The sequence below is a fragment of the Bubalus bubalis genome, chromosome 13, assembly GCF_019923935.1.
Source record: "Bubalus bubalis isolate 160015118507 breed Murrah chromosome 13, NDDB_SH_1, whole genome shotgun sequence".
NCBI lineage: Eukaryota > Metazoa > Chordata > Mammalia > Artiodactyla > Bovidae > Bubalus > Bubalus bubalis.
In genome coordinates, this window is record NC_059169.1 from 460,546 (window position 1) to 479,932 (window position 19,387).

General features: G+C 48.6%; 1 protein-coding gene across 1 annotated transcript; it reads left to right on the forward strand.

Moving 5' to 3' along the window:
• DCUN1D2 (defective in cullin neddylation 1 domain containing 2) lies at positions 1-18,814 on the forward strand. Its single transcript, XM_006076618.4, is given in 8 exon segments — positions 1-1,478; positions 2,777-2,911; positions 2,914-2,994; positions 4,926-5,094; positions 11,746-11,876; positions 15,920-16,002; positions 17,282-17,378; positions 18,045-18,814. Coding segments are annotated over 8 exon segments (867 nt in total). The 5' UTR covers positions 1-1,399; the 3' UTR covers positions 18,137-18,814.
• Positions 18,815-19,387: the final 573 nt, after the last annotated feature.

The window sequence follows — 19,387 nt, forward strand, 5'->3', positions numbered from 1 at the left end:
CCTGCGTCCCCGGACGTTGTCCGGGCTGAGGCCCAGGCGGGGACGGCGCAGGTGGCTTGGTGGGCGCGAGCCGGGGCGCTGTGGGGCGAGGGTAGATGGCGCTGGGGGTCGCCGGCGGGGGCAGGACTGGGTCGGAGACCGGCGGCGGTGCCCGGGGCGGGGGTCAGCGACGGAGGGGCTTCTGGAGCCTTCGGGTTGTGCTCTGAGGCGTCGTGGAGGCGCGGTAACAGAGGGGTCCCGTGTGCGGCAAGCGGGTCCCGGGCCGACGAGACAGACGCAGGTCCGGTGACGCTGGGGCCGAGGCCCGGCAGAGAGGCCGGCCCGGGCGCGGGGCCCCAGCCCCTTCTCCGCGGTCGGGGCCAGGCCGGGGGTCCGGCCCGGGAGCCGTGTGGCGGCGTCAGACGCTGAGCCCGTGGACGCTCAGCCGCGGCTCCTCGATACGAGCTGAGCGCTCCGCCGTGGGTGGGGCGGGGGGCGTCCAGAGGGGCGGGAGGGGCAGACCGGGGTGCCCTCAGGAGTCGGAAGGCGGCCAGGAGAGGACGCAGCCGGCTGCGCTGGGGCAGCCTTCGCCGTGCTGGCAGCGGGGTCCTGGGGAGAGGGCTCCGGGCAGGAGAGGGGGTCCAGGAGGGAGGTGCAGGGGCAGCGGCGGCGTGAGGACACCCTCCCGGTGGGGAGAGCCGCCGTGGAGGAGGAGATGGAGAATATCCGGTCAGAGCCGGGAGGGGTCCAGCAGGTCCAGAAAGCAGAGACCGCGCCCCAGCTCCCCGAGGGAAGGGGCTGCGTGGACAGGAGCCTGGCTTTCTGACGAGGTTGGAGGCGGGAGAGTGAACGGGGCACTTGGGTCTGACTCCTTGCCGCATTCCCCCCGCCCCCCCGCCCCCCACCACCGCCTGCTGAACCCAGAACCGTCAGGGTGACTCAGCTTACACCATTAACTGGGTCAGCCCCTTGGAAGCGACCCTAAGAGGAGATTTTGTTGTATTCGGTGTCTCTGGAAGGGTATTTTAAGGGCGTATCTTCATTCGATATATGGTCAGTCTTGATGTCCACATCACAGAAGTGGTTCTTCACAAGGTCACAGTTAAAAGGCTTCAGACCTTTTCCAGAGGTTAGAGAATTTATCTGATGTTTCTCCTAGATTATCCACATTTCTAATGAAAATTTTGGACATTTTAAGAGAGTAAGACAATGAAATGTAGGGAAAGCCCACCCACGTCCCTTAAAAGCCGTGGATAAGAATTTAATTTCCTTGGCATGGTGAGCCTTAGTGAAGTCCATCAGAGCTTGAAGTGTAGGCTTGTGGTCCTGCCAATTTATGAACCTTTATTAATTTATTTTTTAGGCATGACCTCCAAATGGCCCAGCTCCTCCTGGCACCAAAACTGAAGAAAGTGGTGACATGAACTGTCCCCTCTGTACTTTGCTTTGGCAACTGAGAAGCTCAAAGCTTAATTTTCAGCTTTCAGCTCATATATATGGTATGCGTGTCTGTATCTTATCTCTGGGTTTTTTGGTCTATTTTCCTCCTCCTAATTTCTTCATCTACATCTCGTTTTCCAGTTACACGTTTTTGTAAGTTACAACTTATTTTGTGTGCTTCTGTAAACTATGTCATCTTTTTTTGAACAAAACTGAGTATAAATCCTTTTAAAAGTAAAATTTTCCCCTTTGTCATATTGTTTTTTATAAAGTATTAGCATCTAGTAGATGGGTCTGGTTTTGTTTTGGGGGGACACTTTGTCCACACCATGCAGCACGTGGGATCTTAGTTCCCCGACCAGGGATCAAACCCGTGCCCCCTGCAGTTTAAGCGTGATGTCTTGGTCGCTGGACTGTCAGGGAAGGCCCTGGCGTCTGTTTTGATTTACAGGCTTGGTGAATCACTGTCATTTCTGCTGTCGTTTTCATCAGGTTACCTTCAATAAATAAAACCTTAACCATTCTGGTATCTGGAAGCATCGAAATACTATTTGGTTTCATCATGTGCTGTATATAGTGCAGTTACAGGGCAGTTTTGGTGCTCACTACCCATCCACAGCCTCTGCCCTATTTTTCCATTTTATTTTTGGTATTCACTACCCATCCACAGCCTCTGCCCTGTTTTTCCATTTTATTTCTGTCACATGTACATGAACTTCTCATTAGTATCTTTCCTTAATCACCAAAGGCTTTTTGTGCCTGCTTTTGAAACTTTTATAAGTTACTTTTCACACAATTTTTTGTTACCTGTGTGTGTTTTCATCAGTGTTCTGCTAATTTTAGACAGACGAAGGCTTAAAATAATGTTTCTAAATCTCAAGGGCCTTCTTCTGGTCATTAGGGCCTGAAATTAATTGAAGCTGAGGAGGACCCACAGATGGGCTGTGATGTTATGGTCAGACCTCAGGTTACTCTCTAGACTCACCTCATCAGATGGTACATGTGTGTTATAAAGGGGGATTTCACTGAGACTCGGAAAAAAAGCAGCATCTGACTTCCTGCAAAGGGAACCAGATAAAGATCAAAATGTATTTTGCATAGAATACTGATATTTCTAATCTGGGGGAGTTTAGACATTCCACATTTGTTACTATATAGATACTGTCGTTTGAATTTTCAGAAGGCTGTCCAGTGTTTTTATCCGATGGGCAACAAAGCTTTGTATTTCTGTAGTTCTGAAGTGCAGTCTGGTCACCCAGGAGAAGTTAAGTCCAGATACAATGTAGGTGCTGGTGATTGAGCCGTAACAGCTTTCTGGGCTGGCCTCATTGGCTTTCCTGCCTCTTTCGCTTCCCAGAGCATAAACTTAAATCATCTCAGAAGGACAAGGTCCGCCAGTTCATGGTATTTACTCAGGCTGGCAAGAGAAGTGCCGCCCACTGCTTAGAGCAGAGCAAGTAGACACCAGACCTGGCCACAGACAGCTGCTTCCAGTACCCGAGCTTGTTCACAGGGAATCCATGAGAACCTCCGTGGACAGGAAGAAACTGGAGCAGCTGTATAACAGGTACAGAGGTAAGGGCACCAAGGCGCCGCACGTCCAGGGCACAGGGGTGGTGATTGGGAGTTTCCCATGCCGTGTCCCAAGGCCTCCGACCGTGTGCCGTGTTAGGAGCACAGTCCTGTCCTTTGCTGATGGTCAGCTATACAGTTTAGTTAGTTTAATCGGAACGTGGCTGCTGATGGCTCAAGGCTGGGGTGGGACAAGGCGCACAGAGTCTAAAGGCTGATGGGCAGCGAGGCCTCCTATACGCAGCCTGGGTCAGCTGTGGGGAGTCACTGGTGGGAGGCTTGGTGTCCAGGTCAGGGGGCTACGCCCGCTACGAGAGTGCTTTTCCCCAGCACTTCCACTGGGCAGGAGTACCTGGTGAGAAGGCTGCTTGAGAACTAGTCCACATCATCCAAGTAGTTCTGACAGGAGGTGCAGGTCGCCCTGCCCGCCACGGTTGGTGGTGCCCGAGTCCTGCAGCAGTGCCAGTGGCAGAAGCTTCTGGAAGAGCTCTTGGCAGAGAACCTGGTGTTGTCAGTTGGAGACAGTGGTTGTTTTTATTGAGATCTAGATTAAAAAAATAACCAAAAATGGCATTCTTTTTTTTTTTTTAATCTTAGTTCAGAAACCTTCTGTGGTTAAAAAAAACAGGTTTGTACTTGTAGTTCTCCAAAAAGGAACATTGTTTTCTGTGTGCTTTAGATTTTTTGGCTAAGTTAATTACTAAGCTGATTTTGTAAGTTCTACGCCCTGCAGATTTTTTAAGTTATTCAGATATGTGCAGCTGCCTTTGCAAAAATATTTTTGTATGAAAGTTATCTTTGTCCTTTAGTTCAAGATTTAGGCCCTAAAAATAAATACATAGAGACTGTTGACAAACATCTGTCTTTGCAGAATGTGTGCACGTGGACAGGCGCTTCCAAGCTGCTGCAGCACGCCCAGAGGCGCCGCGCGTGACGCCTGTCAGGGTGGCGTCAGGTGAGGCCACGGGAGACCCAGTGGCCTGCCCTCCTGACCTGTGCCGTGCTAGGAGCACGGGCTTGAGTCGGAGCGTGGTGAGCCCCTCTGTGCCGTGAGCCCGCTCTCAACCTGGGAGCGTAGAGTTGGAGGGCCTTGGTGACTGCTGGAGCGGTGGGCCAGTGGTCTCCTTGGGTGACGACGTACGTTAGAGGTGGTGCTGAGCACTGAGGAGTCTGACCTTGTGTGGTGAAGAGTCTGCTGCACTTGACCTTGCTCCGAGTGAAGTGCCACGGCCTGCTCTGGCGCCTCCCGCAGCAGCAGGCGGACGTCACCGCCAGGCAGGCCGGGAGGCCGGTGACCTCGCAGGGCCTCACCCGTGTGCCCTTGCTGATGCTTTAGTGGGCTTCACTGTTTGGTTTTCCCATGGAAAATTGCTAACTTCCTTAGTTGTAGTTCTAAACTAGAAATTAGGGGAGGGGTAAGCCAGAATTTCTCAGCTGTTAAACGTGGGTGTATAAACTAAATGACCAAAAAACAAGTGCTGTGCAGTGGTATTAGCACTATAACAAATGAAATCCCTTTTGAAAAATACATTATCTTTCTTTCGCCGTGACAAGGTGGTAACAAAAACTTGAACTCCTGTGAATACTTCACTATGCAATGTTTTTCATAGCAGTTTGCCTTTGGGCAGGCTAAAATTCTGTAAACTTGAATTTTTATTTTACTCTAGGGAAATCAAAATTTTTATTCATGGTGACATTTTCAGAGAAGTTTCAGTGATTTTTTTTCCCCCCTGAAAACCCAGAAACCTAGATTTTAAAAATAGGAGTATTTTCTGGATAAATTATTATCTGTTACTATTTCTTTCATATATACTTGAAAATTGCAGTGCATTCATCAATTGATGCATTAAAAATACATTCTTTCCACCCATTTTAGTAATACTTTTCAAAATATCCAAGTTTTTAACTTATTTTTCCCTTAATGTTAACTGTAGACCCACAAGATGAAAATAAAATTGGAATTTATGGGATTCAACAGTTTTGTGATGATTTAAGCCTAGATCCTGCCAGTATCACAGTTTTGGTTATCGCGTGGAAATTCAGGGCTGCAACTCAATGTGAATTTAGCAAAAAGGAATTTGTAGACGGCATGACACAACTTGGGTAAGTAAACTGGTGTCAGTTTAAGCTTTTTCAGAAAGGAAAGTATTTTAAATGTTATTTTTCAGTGACCTGTAAATTTCATATCAATTTGTGTCCTTTGTATATTTTACAAATTTCTTGTGCATTTGTACTATTAAACCTTTAGTTTTCTTTTAAATTCCAATTAAGGTTTTGTTCAGTATTTTTATTCAGATTAATTCCTTTTGTTACACTTTCTCCTTTTTAATGTTTTCCTTCCAGTTTTGAGTTATCATAAACATCCAGGTGTTTTTGTTTGTTTTCAGCCATTTATTTCATAATACTGTGTACTAAGTGTATAATTTGCTGTGTTGCTGCATTAAGCATTAATAAAATGCCATTCTGTCTTTTGCGTGTAAAACTTCTCTGCTCTACCTATAGTTGGAGTAAAAGGTTCATTAATACCTTAAGATGTTTCTTACTTATTAGGTGAGTCAGAGAAGTACATGAAAGCACATAACATAAATAGCTTTTAACCATTAAGCTTACTGCACTGTTTCATGAAGTGTGTAGAAGCCGACCTGCTGACTTGCTGACACTCTGAGGTCTCAGTGTTGACAACTTAAACTCACTTATTTTTAGCTCCCAAAGGAGCTCGAAAGCCTTAGGTAAACATGTTCTAAGGCTGTGCAGACAGGGTGCTTGTTTTCAGTAAAACAAGAGGAGTCTGTCAAGATGATAAGTTCTATGAGACTTTATTTCTAATATCTTACCACATTCCAGGTAGTTGAATAAAACCAATTTAAAACCAACCAAACAGGTATCTTTATAACAGTGTTGTAACCGCACTTGTGTTCATATTCTTTGCACCTGGGAAAGCCTAGAAGAAGCTGCAGTGATCTTAGAACTGGCTGCTGCTGCTGCTGCTAAGTCGCTTCAGTTGTGTCCGACTCTGTGCGACCCCATAGACAGCAGCCCACCAGGCTCCTCTGTCCCTGGGATTCTCCAGGCAAGAACGCTGGAGTGGGTTGCCATTTCCTTCTCCAATGCAGGAAAGTGAAAAGTCAAAGTGAAGTCGCTCAGTCGTGCCCGACCCTCAGTGACCCCATGGACTGCAGCCTGCTGGGCTCCTCTGTCCGTGGGATTTTCCAGGCAAGAGTACCAGAAAGACTGGTTAAAAGAGCAGTCCATGACTGCTGGACCACAGTTACCCCACCTGTTAAAATTGCCCCCAAATAGGAGCTTTTGGAAATAAGTGCTTCTTACAGAGACAATTAATGGTATTTCTTAGACATTGCCTAGGAATACATCATACAAATAAAATTTTTAAGTTCCTATTAGCCTATGACGTGTCATAACTTTAAATACATATATTAACGATTTTGAGCATGGATCTTCCCAAAATGTTTTTAGATCATCTCACACCCTGTTATCTGGAGTTTACAGAATATAATTTAAGGTCACAAGTTAGTGATGGTCAGTGGCTTGCTCTCTCTCCACACCTCATGGGGCGGTTAAAGGTGAAAGTACCATTTAAAATATTAAACAAAAGTTTTATGAATGTATTAGTGAACTGTGCTGTGGAGAATAACCTGTGCTTCTAGGGACGTGAAGGACTATTTGCCTCTAAATAGTGCTGAGCTCTAGAAATACTCGGGCTTCTGTATCTGCTCTGTTATGATTTCCTCACACTTTTCCTGGCTGTTGACTCCTGACTGTGGTTAGAATACCTGCCTTTAACAGTTAATTCTACACCTTTTCTTTGGGTGCTTGAGGATTCTTAGATAAACTGAATAAACTTTATGAAATACCTTGACATTTTTAAAAACAAAAAATTGTGTGTGGGTCTTCCCTGCTGTACCCATGGGTCTTTTTATCTGTCTTTAACCCAGCACCACATATTCTTAATTGTTGCAGCTTTAGAATGAGTCTTGATGAGTTAGTAAAGTCTTCCCACATTGTTCATCCACTGCAAGACTGTTAGTGTCCTTATTTCAGCGGGGGAAGAAGAGGCAGCGGGGGAAGAAGAGTCTTTCCCACAAACGGTGCTGACACAGTGAGCAGCCTCGGCGCCTCCTTCATTCCGTGCCTGGAGGCTGCTGGGCGGACTGTGGCCCGTGCAAGACACTGAGACCCAGAGCTTAGACAGAGGAAGAAACTATAACCTCGGGTTAAGCTTTTTCAGAAAAGACAGAAAAACTACTAACCATAAATGAAAAGAGTGGTAAGTTGGACTTGATCAAAGTTAAAAACAGCATCAAAAGATGCTGTTGGGAAAATGAAAAAGATAAAACAGTGGGAAAAAATATTTGTTCTCTCTTTGTGTATGTTATAATCACTATAAAAACATAAAATTCAATCTGAAAGAATCCAAGAAAAAAAGGACAAAAGGAAAATTAACTTGCGGTGGGACAGATAGCAAGCCCATGATAAAATGGAGGATTTAAGCTAAAAATGTTTGCATTTACATAATCACATTAAATGTAAGTGAACTAAATGCTAGGTGGGTTTTTAAAAGTCAGCTACTGTATATACTGTCTGCAGTAGATACAACTGAGACATAAGGGCACAGAACAGTTTGAGGGACAGAGTCTAAAGTAGTGTGCAAGCAGGAACCAAAAATAGGCTGGTGTGGCTGTTAATATGTTAGAACAAGCTTTAATGCAGAAAGTAATTCTACAGATAATGAAAGACATTTTCTTTTTTTTTTTTTTGGTGGAAAAAGAAAAGGTGCTTTTACTCAGGAGGCCAGCAACCTGGGAAGATGGTGGGCTGGTGTCCTCAGACCACCTCTGAGTTGCTGGTTAGGGGACAGAAAATTGAAAGTGGAGTGCCAGTCAGCTCCAGCCACTCTCTGGAGGCTTGCCCTGCAGTGGTCGGGACATGTCATCTCCATGGTCTTCTGCCTCTGCCATCTATGGCCCTGGAGTCCTGTGGATACACATCCTGTGAGTTCCCGGCTCCCCAGCTCCAGCCCAAGGCAGGCAGAGCAGGATGGTATTAGCACCTGGATCACATTCCCTGAAGACCTCATATGATGTCTCAACTAGAGACATTTCGACACAGAGAAACCAACCGGCGTGTAGATGAGTGAGACAGCAAGGAGGGAAGGTCGTATGTAAGTGAATTAAAGAGCGAGGAGAAGAGGGAAGAGTGGAGGCAGGAGGAATCTGAAGACCATCTCTTAATGATAAAAGGTTTATCTTACCAGGACAGTACAGTTTATTTAAAGCAGAAATCAAAACTCTAAAGAAAATGATAGACATCTGCCAGCACAGTGGGGAATACATCTTCCTATCTTCTCATACACATCTTACCAACTGGTAGACTAAGTGGATGAAAAATCAGTAGTGAATAGAAGATTCGGAAAAGGAAATAGAACACTGCCCTTGATGTTGAGGAATACGTATTCTTTTCAAAAAGAACGCTTAGGAATATTGACATAAACAGGGCACAAGGTAAGATGCAAGTGTCCCAGAGTTGAAGTGATACAGCGTGTTTTCTGACCACAATAACAAAAAAGAGAGCTAGCTAGGTTGAAATCTGTATGGATACTGGACCTCTGAATAACCCTTGGGTTGAGAAAGAAGTTACGACAGAAATTAGAAAGCTTTTCGAGTGATGAAACTATGAGAACACGTGGGAGTCAGCCTCTGAGATGCATATTTTAGAAAGCTGAAACTCAGGAAGGAAAGCATCCATCTCAGCAAGTAGAGAAAAGAACAGGAGATTAAACTCAGAGTACAGACACAGGGAATTACAATTTTAAACAGGCAGTAATTTAATGATATTTTTAAAAAGCTATAAGTAGAAATGATTCATAAAGCCAAAACCTTGGTATTTGAGAAGACCAGTAAAGTAATGAATGCCACATATGGCATATAGAAAGAAAGGGGACGTCACTATAGACCCTGCAGATAAATGAGACTGTATTATGAACAACTTTATGTTTATAAATTTGAAAAATGAAATACAGCAGTTCTTTAAAAAATGACAACTTACTGAAATGGGAATGTGAAGACATAGTTCTGTAAATCTTAGAGAGTCAGAACCCATAACTTAAAATCTTTTCAAGGAGAACACTCGTGGCCATGATTGGTTCACTGGCACATCTTACCCAACTTTTAATAAAGAGAATAACACCAGTTTCACACCAGAGAAGAGTAAGGAAAAAAACACTCCTAGCATGTTTTGAGGCCAGCATAGCTTCGATAGTAAGACCTAGAAAGGACATGTTGAAAAGGGAAAATTATAAATCTCTCTCAGTCATAAGAATCAAAAGACACATATGATGAACAAAAATCCTAACCAGATTTTCAGCAAAATAAATCAAGCCTCCAGAACAAGTCAACCAAAAGTCAGGATAAATTGTGATGACAGGTCATTGTAGTCCAGGAGCGCGAGATCTGTTTCCCATCACACAGTCACCCAATGGGATTTCTTGCAGTAACAGAAAAGGGAGGACTGGCTGTTTTATCAGTGTGTAGCATGGCACTTGCAGTAATTAGCGGTACGTGGAGTGGGGCAGGATGAGAGCCGGGAAACACTTGGGTTTCCAGAACACTTGATTTATGGCAGAGGTAGCCTTTTAGAGATGTGGAGAAGGAATGGCTTTTCACAAAAGGGTCCTGAGGGAACTGGCTAGTTGTATGGGAAAACTCATATGGCTTCCCTGGTGGCTCAGATGGTAAAGAATTCGCCTGTAATGCAGGAGACCCAGGTTCAATTCCTTGGTTGGGAAGATCTCCTGGAGAAGGAAATGGCCACCCACTCCAGTATTCTTGCTTAGAGAATTCCATGGACAGAGGAGCCTGGCGGGCTGTAGGCAATGGGATCACAAAGAGCTGGACACGACTGAGCGACCAACAGTTTCGTGGGAGAAGGTTCGTCTTGGTCTCTGCCTCAGACTGTACATATAGTCAGTTCAGTGAGTTGTAGATCTCAGGGCAAAAGGCTGCAGGCAGAGAATACCTACAGCCGTACGGTAGCGCAGGTGGTAAAACGTCATCAGAAACCCCCGCAGACAAGACTAGTGAGTCAATTGTGCTGCCCTGAAATCAGAACTTCTGACCAGAAAGCACCAGGAGGCATTGGCATGGGGAAGGAGGGGCAGGGGCCGTGAGACGCTCTGCTGACCTGAGAACCCCCAAACAACAAAAAGGAGACCTGCTGAGAACGGACAGGAGACACGGCCACGCCCTTCACAGAGGACGCTTTCCAAGGGGCTAGTGAAGATACAGCAGGTACTCAGCCTCACTCACAGGGTGGGGTAGGGGGTGCAGACTAGGAGCACGTCAAACTAGGCCCTCCCAGGCCCTCTTCTAGGGCAGCTGGTGCGTCTCGCCAGTGGGCAGTCGCCCTGGAGAAGGGTTTGACAAGAATTGTGGACTTGTGGGTGGGTGTCTGCCTCACACATTCACGTGTGTGCCAGGATACACATACGGGAACCTTTAGCATTCTTCGTGACCAGAAAACTAGAAACAGCCAAAATGCTTCCCTGTAGCACAGCGGCTCGCAGTGTGACTGCGGTGGCTGAGACGGCGGCGATGAACCACCAGAGCCCACGTGTCGCACGCGTGAGCCTCCACACAACGTAGGCACAGAAACCCAGACACAAAGCAGAACTCGGGAGTTCCCATTTGTTAGCTGCAAAGCAGGGATAACTGATGGGCCCGCCAAGGAGCGCTAGTGCTGTGGTGGAGGCGCGGAGAAGAGCGGGGGTGACAGCCTGGAGGAGGAGGGCGGTGGTGGGAGGGGCTGGGGTCCCGCTCACCCGCCAGACGCCGAGCTCCACGCGGGCTCGGGGACCTGCCACACCGGGGCACGCGGGTCAGTGACGTGTGGCTCTCAGCCTCCTCCTTGCCCTGCAGTCAAACGACAGATTTTATGTTTCGTTGTTCTGAACCCTGCTTTAGTGAGGGCTTTTAATTATTCCTGAAGGTTGTTGACTTTTTGGAGGAAAATCCAGTTTTAAAGCGATAGAGTGCTTTTCCTGTGTTGGCTGTTCTAAGTCCAGCCCACTGTAATGAAGCATGCCCTGGACACTGGCCCGAGTCTGCGGGCCTGTCGCCTCCGGGATGGTACAGGCTGCAGGTCGGCTCAGCTCTGCCCTCAGCGAGGGCCCAGGTCTTCCCGCCCCGTCTCCATCATGCCCGGCTGCAGGGCTTATCCCTGGCTGTATTCCAGCCCACACAGCGAGGAGAGCCTTGCAGCTTCTGTGGGTTTTCTTTACTTTTAATGACATCTCTGTGTGCGTGGTAAGTCTCTTCATTTATGTCCAACTCTTTGCGACCCCAGTGGGCCAGGCTCCTCTGTCCCTTAGATTCTCCAGGCAAGAACACTGGAGTGGGCTTCCATTTCATCCTCCAGGGGATCTTCCCGACCCAGGGATTGAACTTGGATCTCCTGTATCTCCTCCGCTGGCAGGTGGGTTCTTTAACCACTGCGCCCCCTGGGAAGCCCAGTGGCCTCTCTTCTAAGATGCAGTCCATGTGCCATATAAATCAGTGGGTTTGGTTCACAGAACGTGAGGTTATCACCACAAACAGGGCTAGCCCTTTCTAGCCCTTGTAGCCAGAGCAGGGACCTTAGCTCCGCCCTTAGGCCCGAGCCTCAGGCCGCATCGGAGCGCGGGGAGGCTGGAGGCCTGTCCGCCACCCGCGACGCCCACGTGAGGCTCTGTTCCTGTCCCAGGTGCGACAGCACAGAGCAGCTGAGAGCCCTACTGCCTGGACTGGAGCAGGAGCTGAAGGATGCGGTGAAGTTCAAGGCCCTTTACCAGTTCACCTTCACCTTTGCTAGGAGCCCGGGGCAGAAAGGGCTAGGTGAGCATACCTGCCAGACGCCAGTCAGCTCGAGAGGCCGCATGGGCATGGCCAGCGGGGCTCTGGGCGGGCCCCTCCTCTGGGGTCCCGACTGAGGGTGCCCCTTGCCACTGGGACAGTTCCACGTGCTCCAGCCCCTCAGCCTGCAGTCACTCCTGACGTGTGGAGCCAAAAATACGATTTTAAATGTGGAGTAATTTTCAGATGCTCTGCATTCTCTCCTATTGATGTGTAATTGTCTAATGGGTTAGAGACGCGGGCAGGTGACATTAATCTCGTCCTGGGCTGGGGATTTAACATTAACTTACTTAAACTAATTCTGATGCGTGTTGGATTATATTTTTCTTCTTCTTTCAGAGATGTATGATTTTGCCAAAATGTTACTTGCGCATTACCGTATGTGGTATATACAGAAAATCTTTAGCTTGTATTTCCGGTTTGAGGTTTTGGTTTATTTGAGGATTATAAAATCCGCTTATTTCTGTTGCCATGTCACAGAGAACCTCAAACTCAGGGTTTCGAGCAGCCATCATTTTTATGGCGTATGATCCTTTGGCTCAGGGCTCTGCAGGGCTCCGCCAGGCAGCCCTCTGTGCCACGCGGGTCGGCTCAGACGCCCAGCAGTGTTCCCGCTGCCGCTGGACGCCGCCCGCACTGGCTGACCGGGGCTCCCCTGCAGGGCGGTGATCCCGCTGGAAGGCTGCAGGGCTGCAGGCAGGGGAGGTGGGAGCTGCCTGGAAGTCCTCAGCATTGGTTCCATCTGAAGTCATCGCATTTGCCGTGCTTTTAAAATTCCACTGTAACTTCTAAGAGGTTGTAAATTAGTCCAAGTTAATCACCTGTTTTAAAGTTTTATAAATTTACTTTCTTTGGTCATGAAGTTCGGTGTGAGGAGAAGTATTTTGAAGCACTTTTGCAGCATGGAGCCCAGCATAGCCTCTATTTTAAGTAGCTTTGCCTGAGTATCAGGCAGCAGAAAAGGAGAAATTTATAGTTTATCCTGTAATTCCTTTACTGAGAGAAAAAAAAATCATTATCTTATCTACTTTATACCTATAGACAAATGAGATGTTTATCAGAAATCAGTCGCTGAAGAATTGGAACAGTTACTGATTTCGTGTCTGTGCTTCATGAGACTCATTGAAAGAACATAAAATCGTATTAAAGGGAACAATAGCTTCTTCAGGAAAATTATTACATACCTGGACACTTCACAGACATCACAGTTTATTTTAGAAGATTTTTTGAGGGTTTTTTACAAAAAGATAACAAAGCCGGTGAGTATAGGGGAGCAGAAGGGAGGCTTGAGGTGGGAGGGCAGCAACCCCAGAACTGATCCCCGTTGTTCTATCAAAGAAACGGGCACAAGGTTGTAAAGCAGCTGTTATTTGCTTTTGTTGCTCAGTGACTCAGTTGCTTCTGACTCTTTGCAACTCCATGGACTGCAGCATTCCAGGCTTCCCTGTCCTTCACTATCTCCCAAAGCAGCTGTACTTCAATTAAAAAAAAAAAAAAGTAATTTTACAGCTGTGAACCCCAGATGGAACAATTGATTTTACAGTTTCCAAAGTTTATGACATTGTCTGTCTTCTGAAGGGTTAAATATAATTTAAAGAGGTTGATTCAGGTGTTCCTGTAATTCCTAAAAAAGTGTGGACAGCAGTGGAAAGGGGTGGAAAAACAGCCTACAGGTCAAGGCTTCATCCCCTTCAGACCTGTGTGCCTGTTGTGTGGCAAGAGGGGCACGTGCCGTTTAGTGGCGGTTCCTTAGCCTAGCGCTGCTTCACTGCTGAGTCGTGTCCAACTCTTTGCCACCCCACGGACTGTACCTCGCCAGGATCCTCTGTGCATGAGGTTTTCCAGGCAAGAAAACTAGAGTGGGTTGCCATTTCCTCCTCTTTAGCCTAGTTAAAGTCACTCAGTCATGTCTGACTCTTTGTGACCCCAGAGACTATTCAGTCCATGCAGTTCTCCAGGCCAGAACACTGGAGTCGGTAGCCGTTCCCTCCTCCAGGGCATCTTCCTGACCCAGGGATCAAACTGGGGTTTCCTGCACTGCAGGCGGATTCTTTACCAGCTGAGCCACTAGGGACGCCCCCTAGTAGAGGAGGTGATTAACACTCCTTGACGCTTTGCTTTAATGTGAGATACTTGGCATGGCTTATACTGGCTAGAGTCTGTAATCAGCTGGCTTTGAGAAATCATAATTTTTGAGGAAGTAAAGTTTCATGATTATTAACTAATTTTTCCATCAGCCCAAAGATTCTTTTTTGACAGAATGATCATCTTTATGATCTAATTCTAAATGGAGCATCACAGACATAAATTTTACTTAGGAACATCTTATAATCATTTTCTTACTCAGGAGGTAGGGTTTTTCAGAGGTTATTAGAAAGAAAATAGCTGCTCTGATGATTCCTTTCATGGTCAGTAGATTTTGTTCTTGATCTCAGCTCTCACGTCTATCACTTGGAGTGTTGCGGTGGTTTTGCAAGCGGCCGGGTCCATCAGGACAGCACTCAGCGTGTTTACTGAGGTGATGCTGGGGCTCTGAAAATGCAGGCAGCTACTATGAGTTGTGTGCTTTACAAATATGCACATCGGGAACTTTATAAGAAGGGTTTCTAGGACCAAACGAACCCAAAGGTGACCAGATTTAATGTCTGCCATAAAGCTTTATTTTTCTCTCTTCCCCAGGTTTGCCTCCATTTCTCATTGTGAGACTTTCCCTCACTAAGATGAGTTTAGATTCTCCTCAGTGATAAGGAAGTAGACTCAGCAGGACGAGGGCCCACGGGCAAGGTCCAGCCAGCCTTCTCTCCTGCCTGTTCCTCAAGTTTTCTGACCACTGCTTTCTTGCTAGGACTCCAGGTTATTTCAGACTGAGTTATCTTGTGGACGTTAAACACACAGGAAATAGAGGCATTTTATTTGAGGTTGGCTACTACTCACGTATTCCTTGCTCATCCATTTCTAATGATTGACCTGGGAACCTCAGGTCAGAACTTCAGCTTTTATGACTTCTGTCCAAGTCGGGCCAAACGAGATTTAGATGAAAATCTTTTGGAAGGTGTTTAGTAGAATATTTTGCATTGAAAGCATTTGTTACCTTAAACATTTATTTATCGGCTTTTTACATTCATTCTCCTGGCACACACACATAAGCACTATTTCAGTGCAGGACTGTTGTATCATCTGAAAGCGATGAGCTCTAGCCAACCTAGTTGAAGGGTGTCAGCTTCAAAAAGTTACCTTCTCAGGCCCTTGATGTTCTGGTGTATCAATCACACAGAAATAAATCGACACCAGCCTTGCAGTGAGCAGAGAATGAGTCCCTCTCCTGCAGCCCTGACGCTCAGCTTCTGTGTCCGTGAACATCTCATCTCATGATGCAGCCCACGGCGTCAGTCTGTTTAGACATGAAATCGTTGCTACCGTCCAGCTGGGGGAAAATGAGGACATTGACTTTTACTAGTGACCAAACAACATGCTAATTTGTCTTGGCTTTATCTTAAGAAATCCCAAGAGTTTATGATACTTAACGGGATTGACTTTTGAATCAGATTCCATCTTAGTTCTTACCGTGGCAAGGAAGGTCTGTTTGGAAAGCACTGTGTCCCTTCCTTTCTAAACAAGTTTTTAACTTGTAGTTCATCACTTAGAAAGTGCGTGGGGCTGTTTTTTTTTTTTAATGGGTATATAAATGGTATGCATTAATCATATCCAGCTAATCATATCCAGGTCGGTCCAGGTGTCAAGAAAGCCCAGTACATGAGAAAAGCAGAGTCTTCATAATGGATTAATTAGGGGATAATTATTGACACATCCAGCTATACTAGTACACAAATCGTTTTCCAAAGCCATTTTCCCCAAGGTACCAAATAAGATTCAGCTTCAGGAGCTCTTCTATAAGCCTTAGACCTCATGCAACCATGGGTAAGACTGCCGAGTGTTACTAAGTGACACCAGCGTACCAAGAAGTGGTCACTGTGCTGTGTTAAAAGGAGTTGGGACTCACTGAGCGCTTTCTCTCTTTTTGCCAGATTTGGAAATGGCCGTCGCATACTGGAATCTGGTGTTATCTGGAAGGTTTAAGTTTCTAGATCTTTGGAACACCTTCTTGTTGGTAAGGGTCTTCCTGCTTGCCGGATCCCCATGTGAGGGATCAGCCAGGCCGGTTACTGTCCTAATAACCGATTGCTTGTCTGTGGGCCCAAGGAACCAGTGTCCCCAGCGGTGATCCCAGGGAGCCCACCCGCGGCCACACTCTGCCTCCCGCGGAAAGTGGTGCCCATGGGCTCGGGCCAGGCTGCTCGAGGCCACCTCCAGCCTGTGTGTCTGTGGTCCCCGCCCCAGGGTGTTCATGGGCTGAGACTGCTCAGTGACCATGGCCAAGGGGAGGGTGCGGGCTGCCAGGCCCGTCCCTGACTGCGGGAGGTGACTGTGTTGTCCTGCTCAGGGTCCCCCGCTCTGTGAGGACCAGTCCTTCTAGTGGAGGGGTGTGGGACAGCCCTCTAGCAGCAGCCTGGGGAAGGACCCCAGCATGTGCAGTGGGAGGCCCGGGGCATGTGGGGGGGCAGTGGGGGGTCCAGGGCACACGGCGGGGCAGCCAGAGGCCGGGCGTGCGGTGGGCAGCAGGAGGCCCGGGGCGTGCGGGGGGGCAGCAGGGGGGCCCGGGATGCACGGGGGGGTTAGCGCTGGGCCCGGAGTGCGCACAGGGGGCGCAGCGGGGGGGCCCGGGGCATGCGGGGGGCAGCAGGAGGCCCGTTCTGGGGGGACAGGCCTGCTGCGCGGGGGGACACACCTGCTGCGCCGGGGGACACGCCTGCTGCGCGGCAGGCAGCAGGAGCAGAAGAGTGATGCATCGCGTGCACGTGCTCTGGAGTGTGAGACGAGCTTGGGAGCCATCTGTGGACACACACACTCACGTGTGCAGAGACAGGCCTTAGGGGGCTGGGAGCCTCCGGGAGACCTGGGGCTGCTCTCCAGCTGGGGCCCCCGAGGAGCAGGGCGGGTCCTCCGGTGTCTGAAGCGTCCAGTGGCCGGGCGCGCCCACCCCTGCAGAGAGCCGCCTGGCTCACAGGAGGTGAGCACCTCCAGATGCTGCTTGCCCATGCTGTTTCTGAGCTGGTTTCAGGCTTGGACAAAGAGATTAAAAATGCTGCCTTTCTATTTGAAATAAAAGTCAATAATTTTTGTTTTATTTTGTGTTTCAATAAGTCTGCCTTCTGCAGCTGCACGTTGGCATCATGCAGCTCTTAACACTGACCCAAAGCGCTGTTGCTGGATTAACTTCCGACAGTGCTGGTCTGGTCCTCACGCCTGGTCACATTATGTCCTGAGATCACCAGGCTGAGAGCTCCGTCTGAGCCAGCGGTCTGCTGGTTTTTCCTCTTGTGTTTTAGGAGCATCACAAACGATCAATCCCAAGGAACACTTGGAACCTTCTTCTAGATTTTGGAAACATGATCGCAGATGACATGTCCAACTATGATGAAGAAGGTAGGCAAAGTCCACAGACCTCAGGAGATGGCCAGGGGGCAGGTGGGTCCCCGTTGACCCCTGCCCGACCCCATGTGTGAGACAGGAGTGATGAAGTGCCTAGTACTCACTTACTACGTCCTGTAAACCCCACAAGAGAAAATACCGCTCACATTAAAGTCAGGAGGACCTCTTCTGAGCTGAAGCTTTCACGGTGGGTGTGCAGAGGCCCCGAGGCAGGACCACAAGCAGGACGGTGACTGCGGCCCGCTGACCCCGTGTGGCCAGCGGTTATTCCATCACGCCGCCGAAGCACACAGCGGAGCCCCGCCTGTGTACTCACCTGAGCACGGCCACACCTGCTGCACTGTGGGCGCTGCCCGCTCGGAAAGAATGTCCACCCCGAGCCCCCTCTGCCCAGCGCGGACGTGACCGCGGACATGCTCAGCGGGGCTGGCGGTGGGTGCTGCTCACAGACGCGTGCACACCGGCACACAGCACCTGCCACTCCCGGCTGGCCAGAGCCGAGGAGGGTAATTCCAGCTGATCCATCACGTGTAGAAGTTTAAAAAGTTTAAAATCATTTGAGTTCATGAGATATAAATGTTGGATTGTGAGAAAATCCTTTGACTATAAAAAATATTGTTCTAAAATGCCGATTTTTTCACACCTTTTGCTTTCCTTTAGGAGCATGGCCTGTTCTCATAGATGATTTCGTAGAATATGCACGGCCAGTGGTCGCAGGTGATAAAGGCAGTCGTGTCTCGGCAGAAAATTGAGTTGGATTTAGATGAAAGGGAGCCTCGTCCTGCAGGAGATGCTGGCCAGCTGTGCCTGTCACCCATTTCCTCCTGACCAGTCGTGAGCCTGGAGACCCTCTTCCGCTGCTTAGAGAAGACGCCGCTGACTATTGGCGCCGCACGGAGACCCTCCGCGATCGCGGCCGGGCGCCTGGGGACGGGGCCCTAGCTCTGCTGTGGAGCCCTCCGCGTGACTGTGGAGGGGCGGGGCCTGTCTGCAGTCTCCCACCTTCAGATCACGGCGAGCCCTGCGCCCACACCCACTGGTTGTCTGGGAACCACACCTAAGAAACCGCCGGTCAGGCGGCCGGACACATGTCCTGAGAAGACAGTCGTAGACACTGAGGTTTTTAGATTTGGTGCCAGGATTAAGACATAAGTTTTTTGAATCATCCAGATTTATCAGCTCTGTTTCCTCTGGATGATCATGGGAATGATTTTACAGGTCGGCGGGCTGTTGAGGTTTGCACAGCAACTTCAGACCGTGTGCAAGTCAGCGGGTCTGCTTACTGCTAACAGTGTCAGTTCAGCTTCCTAAGAAGCTTCATAAAGTATGCAAGTATGCTTTTTTTTAAAAAATGTATTTTATTACATTTAAAAAGACATTTTTCTGTGAGAAATTATCTCTTTTGTGATAAATTTAAATTTAAAAATCAACTGTTGGCTCCTTTCTACGGTCTGTAATGTGAGCACTTGCTGTCCACCCTCCTGCCCTTCATGTGTGGTCACATTCAGAAGGTAAGACACACGTGGTTGTCCCCAAAATGCCACAAACCGAAAACCACATCACACGCACGTGGAGCGGAGAGTCAGCACCCTGAGCCGCTGGCCTCTGGCATGTGCCCCGCCACCCCCTTCCTTCCTGGGGGTCACGCCCAGCTCGGGGGCTGGGAGGGCGGCTGGCCTGCGTGCTGTCCAGGTGGGCGCCGTGACCCGCCTGCCCATCGTGGAAGTGGCTTCGTGTGGCTGTGTGAGAAGCGCTGGGTGGGCCACACCTCGAACACAGGTGATCACGTCACGGCACGCCCGTGGCCCCACTGCGGCCCCACTTATGAGACAGAAACTGCGGCAATTCACAGGAGAGGGGGTGCCCTCAGATTTGCAGAACGCGTGCCTAAAATGTGCGGTTTAGTTTGGCTTCCAGAAGCATGAGCCACCCAGACCTGTGTCCCGAGACCCAGCCGGGCGGGCGGTGTAGGGGTCAGCCCCTCTCAAGGTGCAGGGCCGAGA